We start from the raw sequence: 7926 nt of genomic DNA, 5'->3' as shown, positions 1-7926 counted from the left end.
TCAACACCTGTACTTTATTTTCAAAGGCTTAATTATAGCCTATTTAGTAGATTACAAGACCAATACAAAGCCTTTGGCTAAAAAATTTCTTCATTTGTAGTATAATCCCATTAGATGTAAAATTTACAGAGGTCTTATGGAAACACTTATTTCTAGATGAGGACATTTTTGGATAATACATAAGTCTGTCTGAACACATAATCTGTGATTTAATCCTGTAAAAATTTTGGCACCAACCATATCAGGAGTTCATATATTAGCACAAATGAAAGTAGTCCTTTGGTTGTATGCAGAAAACAAGCTTCTACAATACATTTTTTGTTTTTCTTTTTTAAAAAGCCTATTTTTCAGGATCTGATGTTAAAAAATATTGGCATTGTTTGGCATTTTACTATTGTATTCGTATCCTGATTGTTGGCACTGTTTCCCCAAATCATTATTTTATGAAACCAGAAAAACTATTACTGTAACTTTATTTGAAAGGAACTTTACAAGTCAGTGTGCAGAGAAGTTGTTAAGACCCTGTAGACACCAATTATATATTTAAACACTTGGACATTACTGCAAAACAACATATAGTATGAATACTGTGGACCTGTGTATTTTTTTAAAATCTCATCTCCCTAAAAATGGAGGTTTAAACAGAATATTCAAGTAATGTAGCAGAAAACAATGCCTTTGATAAAAGATTAGGCAAAAAGCCACACATTTAATTTTCTCTTCACCCAGTCTGGCTAAGCAACACTAGAAATCTTACAGGCCAGTTGATGTTCGTTTTTTCATGCTCCGTCGCTGGGCTAAGTTTGAAGCAGCAACAGGCTCAAGGACTGGTTGAAAGGTCTTGTGAGTCAGGGCAGAATATGTGGTGACCACTGCTCCCTAAAATAATGAGAAATAAGGCAAACTGAATAACAATCTCTGCAGGGAAAAAATTTCCACATTATACCATGAGAGATTTACCTAGAAAACAACCTTATTTCTTAGGAAAATAATTGAGTATATGCACTATGCATTAATGTTCCTTTCATGAATTAATACCTGCTTGGTTGTATATTTTTTTTATTTCAATGACTATGCTGCTTACAAATTTTTAAAACACTAAAATGTATTATTTTTAACAGACTTTCATCAACCATGTAATTTGTTTTTAAATACTTTAAGAATTTTATTTTTTTAACTTTTTAAAACTTTTTTTAAAATTTAATTTTGAGAGACAGAGAAACACAGAGTGTGAGTGTGGCAGGAACAGAGAGAGAGACAGGTAGACACAGAATCCAAAGCAGGATCCAGCCTCTGAATTGTTAGCACAGAGTCTGAGGTGGGGCTTGAACCATGGGCAGCAAGATCATGACCTGAGCTGAAGTTGGATGCTCAACCGACTGAGTCACCCAGGCGCCCCAGGAATTTTGGGTTTAATAGAAGTTGTATATATTCAAGACAAGGAATATATTTTGATGCACATATACATAGTACAATTATTACTATAGTCAAACTAATGAACATCTCACATAGTTATCATATTGAGATGAAATCACGTGGAATCTACTCTTAGCAAATTTCCAATACTTAAAAAATATTTTTAACATTTGTTTATTTTGAAGGGAGAGAGATAAAGAGAGAGAGAGAGAAAACAGGGGAGGGTCAGAGAGAAAGAGAGGGAGACACGTAATGTGAAGCAGGATCCAGGCTCTAAACTGTCAGCACAGAGCCCAACGCGGGGCTTGAAGTCACAAACCATGAGATCATGACCTAAGCTGAAGTCGGACGCTTAAACAACTGAGCCACCTAGGTGCCCCTCCAATATTTAATACAGTATTATTAACTATAGTCATCATGCTATACATTAGATATCTAGACTTATTCATCCTACATAAATGTAACTTTGTACTTTGACCAACATCTCTCCATTTTACCCTCTCCCCTGCCCCTGGTAACCACTTTTCTACTCTCTGCTTTTATATATGTAACTGTTTTAGATTCCACATATAAGAGAGATTTTATATATATATATTTCTGTGGCTTATTTCATTAGCATAATGTCATCCAGTTTCATCCATGTTGTGCAAATGACAGGATCTCATTTTTAAAGCTGAATAGTATTCCACTATATATATGTACACCACAATTTATTTATCTTCAAAAAGATCTCTGTGCTCCCATCTTCAGTGCAGCATTATTCACAGTAGCCAAGACATGGAAGTAACCTAAGTATCCATCAACAGGTGAATGCATAAAACACTAAATTTTACATCTAGATTCGATGTCTATAAATATGGGAATTTGCACTAACGGTTATTTAGGAACCAATTTTTCTTTCCACATGAAACCTACACTCTTAGCCCCAGTGTCTGAAGAGCAAGTTAAATACAATTAAGGAATTTCTATTTATCATCAGAAAAGGAATAGGTAAAGAAGATTAACAAGAATCCACAAATCCACAATTGTTATTTAAAACAAAAACAAAAGCAAAAAATCTATAAATACATTTTTTTTAAAATAAAGTTATTTAAGGTAATTATATGTGTTATCAGTGAATGGCATGCAATGAATTTATCAAGCATTTAGGACATACATAAAAAATGTTTGTTTTACCTTAATGACATGTGATGTATCATTTCTATTTGGCTGATCATTCAGCAATTGATTTCTGTGGGTTATCCACGAGTGTTTTAATACTTGTTCTGTAGTGTACCGCTGATGTGGGTCCATATGTAGCATATGGGAGAGTAAATCCTAAATTAAAATGAAAAAATATATACACACATATATGAAACTATATAGCAGTAAAAGTTTTAGTAAAATATATTATTTCATATTTTCTCAAAATATAAATGCATTAGTAGCTTTGTGATCAGTTTTGTTTGACCTATACTCAGGGAAAATGAAACCTATACTCTGCACAGTTAACTGTCAGAATCTTCAAACAGATTTTTCAATATATAGTAAGCCATTATTTATCATTTCTAAATCAAAGGACACAAAATCTGTGGAGCTGGAATGTGGTTATTGGGAGAGGAAGAAAATATAAAGTAACAGGAGTTATCCTAGAATATGCAAAATGATCAAGAGGAGAAAAGAGCTATTGATCTTTGCTGGTAAGCTGGGCTCCAAAGTATAAAGGTATGTGTAGAAATGTACAATATAGAAGGGAGAACCCCGTGTTGCTAAGACTCTCAATAATTGGCCGTTTATGTGTAAAATACTAAAGAAAGCAAAACATAAATTCAAGGCTAGCAACTGATGGTTAGCATTCTAGTTGTTAGAATATTCTGTTTCTCACAGAGTAAGTGTGAATATGTTTACTTTATCTCTGTTACAATAACAAGTTGTAAATATACTATAACCTGATAATAAAACACAATTTTAAATAAAAACTATCTCTACCAAACATGTTTTAGGAAAAGGAGAAGTAAATTCTCCTTAATAAGCATCATATGAAACAGAAACAGTCATCAATAGCATAAGTAGTGAAACTCCTTAATAAGCATCATATGAAATAGAAACAGTCATCAATAGCAAAAGTAGTGAAACTAAAGACTCGAAGTAGTTACATCAGAATTTGAAGAATAATGAATGTATGTAGGAGAGTAAAACAGCCAATCAAAATATATTGGATAAACGATGAATATGCAAAAATGAATGGGAAAATAATTTAGAAAGGAAAATAACAGTGAATTACTTCAATAAAACAGACCTAAATGATAGTCATAAAAATGATAAAAGTTCAATAGTCCAAGGACTTCTACCTCTGGCCAAAATAGAATACCAGAGACTGGATTCACCCACCTGCTTGAAACAATATCCTCTTCCACCACTAAATGAATAAGTAGATGATAGATAGATAGATAGATAGATAGATAGATAGATGATAGATAGATGATAGATAGATAGATAGATAGATAGATAGATAAAATATAGGAAACAACAGTTTTCTAGAGATCAGATGTTAGGCAACGAAGGAAAGTGACTCCCAAGAGACTGGGATAAATCAAACAAGCCCTTTGATTGCCCAAACTTACCACCTTGAGAGTTTTCAGACTGTTGTGTAGGTAAAGGAAACTCAGACAGAGCCTGGCAGATTCCTTGAGTTGATGAGACAGAAGTGAGAGTCAGGGGAGATCAAGGCAGACAGATTAGCAGGACTGACTATAGAGTGGTGAGAGGAGCAGAGAGAAGATTACAGAGACTTGTAGAATATCTCCCTAAAATATTCAGTGTTAGAAGGAAATCAGAACTCACTCAGGATGGACATAAAATATTGCCTATTTCCACAAGCCAGCCTGAAAAATCTCATAATTCATGGAATACCAGGAGGCAAACGGCCTGAGTAGTGTGTAGCCCTAAACATTGCTCTGATCCTGCCTAAAAAATCTTATTTTTATTAATTTATTGTTTAATGTTTAATTTTTGAAGGAGAGAGAGACAGAACACGAGTGAAGGAGGGGCAGAGAGAGAGAGGGAGACACAGAATCTGAAAAAGGCTCCAGGCTCTGAGCTGTCAGCATAGCCTGATGTGGGCTAGTCTTTTCAGCTTGAAGCGGGCTCGAACCCATGGATCATGAGATCATGACCTGAGCTGAAGTCAAATGCTTAACCAACTAAGCTACCCAGGTGTCCCTAAAAAATCTTAAAAGGGAGAACCCAAAGTGTCATTTTGTTTCACCTAATTTAATTGTGCCCCAGAATAAAGCTCAAGAATATGTATAAAAATTCAAAAGTGTCCAGCACACAGGTAAAATTCACGTTGTCTGGCTTATTACAAAAAAATTGTCAGGTATACAGAAGAAAAATAACATATAATGAGAAAAAAAACAATCAATCAATCAATTAAAATTGACCCACAATTGATACATAGGTTAGAATTAGCAGATAAGGACTAACATCCTTATGGTCCTAATGGTCATTATAACTCCAGTCCATAAGTTAAAAAGTAGAGACAGAGAAGATACAAAAAACCACAAATCAAATTTCTAGAGATAAAAACTAAAATGTGAGACCAAAAAAAATTGAATGGGATTAACAGAAAATTTGATATGGCAGGTAAAAGGATTGAATAAGACACAATAGATACTGTAAAAAAGAAACAGTGTAAAACAAGTAAAAGAACAGAGCATCAGTGAGCTGTGAGAAAATTTCAAGCAGCAATATACACAATTGCAACCATTATCCCAGAAATAAATAAAGGAAGGAAAAATATGTGAGGGAATAATACTTCCAAAATTTCCAAATTTTGCAGAAACCATAAACAGACCCAACAAGCTCAATAAAGTCCAAATACAAGAAAAAAAATATATGTATATCAAGCACATCAAACCAAATTTCTCAAAATCTAAGGCAGAGAAAATGTTGAAAGCAAACAGATTTAAAAAAGACATGTTACTTATAGTGAAAAAAATATAAGAATAACATAAGATTTCTTGTCAGAAAAAAAATCAAATAACGAAACAATATAATTCCTGAACAACCAATGAGTCAAACAAAATATCAAATGGTAAAAAAAAAAAAAAAAAGGGAAATAAAACATACCACAACTTGGGTCACCTGGATGGCTCAGTTGGTTGAGCATCCAACTCTTGGATTTTGACTTAGGTCATGATCTCACCGTTCATGAGTTTGAGCCCCACATTTGGCTCTGCACTGACAATGCAGAGCCTGCTTGGGATTCTCTCTCTCTCTCTCTCTCTCTCTCTCTCTGTCTCTCTCTCTCTCTCTTCTGCTTGTGCTCTCTCTGTCTCTCTCTAAATAAACTTAAAAAAAAAAAGCTTTATGAGTTGCAGTAAAAGCAGGTCTAAGAGGAAAGTTTATAGAAAAAATTGCCTACATTAAGAAAATAAAATATCTTTAATAACTCAATCTTATACCTCAAAGAGCTAGAAAAAAGAAAAAAAGGCCCCAGAGTAGAAGGGAGGAAATAATAAAGATCAAAGCAGAAATAAACGAAATAGAGACCAGAAAACAGTAGAAAAGATCAAGAACTGAGAGATGGGTTTTTGAAATTATACAACTGGCAAACCTTTAGCTAGACTAATAAAAAGAAAAAAAGAAGTCTCAAATAAATGAAACAAAAGAAGGAGGGGACATTACAAGCAATGCCACAGAAATAAAAAGGATCATGAGGATACTATGAAAATTTATAAGCCAACAAACTGGAATACCTAAAGGAAACAGAAAATTCCTAGATACACATATCTTACCAAAACTGAATCACGAAGAAAAAGAAAGCCTGAAAGTGCCAATAATAATGTGTAAAGAGACTGAAATAATTAATCAAAAATCTCCCAACAGGAAAAATCCCAATCAGATAGTTTCAGTTTGAATATACAAAACATTTGAAGAAAATTAATGCCTATCCTTCTTAGACTCTTACAAAAATTGAGGAGGAGGAAATATTCTCAAACTCATTTCATGAAGACTGTATTGCCCCAGTATTAAACTCCTGTAAAGATACTACGAGAAAAAAAGAAAACCGGACAATAGCATTGATGAATATAGATGTAAAATTTCTCAACAAAATAGTAGCTAACTAAGTTCAGCAGCACGTTAAAAAGAAAATACACCGTGATAGAGTGGGATTTATCCCTGCGTTGTAAGGATGGTTCAATATTCACAAATCATTCAACTTTATATACCACATTAATAAAAAAAAAGGATAAGAATGATATCATCATTTCAGTAGATGAAGAAAAAAACATATCACAAAATACAATATCTTTTTATGATAAAAACTCTCAACAAAGTTGGGTTAGAGGGAACATACCTCAACATGATAAAGGCCATATATGAAAAACCCAAAGCTATTAACATCCTCAATAGGGAAAAACTGAAAATAACTTCTCTACAATGAGGAATAAGACAGAATATCCACTCTCACCACTGTTTTTTAATATACTACTCGAAGTCCTAGCCACAGCAATCAGAAAACAAAATAAAAGGCATTCAAATTGGCAGTAAAACGTAAAACTTTCATTATGTACAAATGAAGTGATACTGTATTGGGAAGACTGAAAAGGCTCCATCAAAAGCTTGCTAGAAGTGATACACAAATTAAGTAAAATCGAAGGATACAAAATCAACGTACATAAATCTGTTGCAATTCTATATGCCAATAATGAAGCAGGAGAAAGAGAAAACAAAGAATCAATCCCATTTATAATTGCACTAAAACCCATAAGATACCTAGGATCAACCTAATCAAAGACATAAAAATTTTTACTCTATACACTATAAAACACCTAGGAAAGAAATTGAAGATTAGACAAAGAAATGGGAAAACATCCCATGCTTATGGATTGGAAGAACAAATATTGTTGAAATGTCTGTACTACACAAAGCAATCCATTTATTGCAATCTGTATTTAAACAGAAACCAGCATTTTTCATACAACTAGAACAAACAATCCTAAAATTTGTATGAAACCACAAAAAGCTTTGAATAGCCAAAGCAATCTTGGAAAAAAAAAAAAAAAAAGCAAACCTGGAAATGTCACAACTCTGGTCTTCAAAGCTGTAGATAAAAACAGAGATGGAGGCATACCATAAGACTCTTGAATACAGAGAAGAAACAGACTTGCTGGAGGGGTATTGTGTGTGGGGATGGACTAAATAGGTAATGGGCATTAAGGAGAGGACTTGGGATGAGCACTGGGTGTTGTTATGTGTAAGTGATGAATCAGTAAATTCTACTCCTGAAATTTAAAAAAAATAATAAAAAGGTTTAACAAATGCATTGCTTTTTAAAAATGTTCATTTGTTTTTGAGAGAGAGAGACAGAGAGTAAAGGCTGAGGGGCAGAGAGAGACGCAGAATCTGAAGAAGGCTCCAGGCTCTGAGTTGTCAGCACACAGTCCTACACGGGGCTTGAACCCTCAAATAATCATAATCTGAGCTGAAGTCAGGTGCTTAACTGACTGAGACACTCAGGAAGCC

The 7926-nt window shown here is 33.7% G+C and overlaps 1 protein-coding gene across 1 annotated transcript in view; it reads right to left on the bottom strand.

The window, feature by feature from the left end:
* Window positions 1-527: 527 nt before the first annotated feature.
* Window positions 528-7926, bottom strand: part of RPS6KA6 (ribosomal protein S6 kinase A6) — a 207446-nt gene continuing 200047 nt past the window's right edge. The window contains exons 21-22 of the mRNA XM_039223354.1: window positions 2593-2733; window positions 528-879 (exon numbers count right to left, since the gene is read on the bottom strand). Of these exons, the coding sequence (XP_039079285.1) occupies window positions 754-879; window positions 2593-2733 (267 nt within the window). The 3' untranslated portion in view covers window positions 528-753. The remainder of the gene's footprint in view (window positions 880-2592; window positions 2734-7926) is intronic.

The sequence above is a fragment of the Hyaena hyaena genome, unplaced genomic scaffold (genome assembly GCF_003009895.1).
Source record: "Hyaena hyaena isolate Hyena2069 unplaced genomic scaffold, ASM300989v1 scaffold_1340, whole genome shotgun sequence".
In the NCBI taxonomy this organism is placed as follows: Eukaryota; Metazoa; Chordata; class Mammalia; order Carnivora; family Hyaenidae; genus Hyaena; species Hyaena hyaena.
This window is presented reverse-complemented; position numbering and strand designations above follow the sequence as displayed.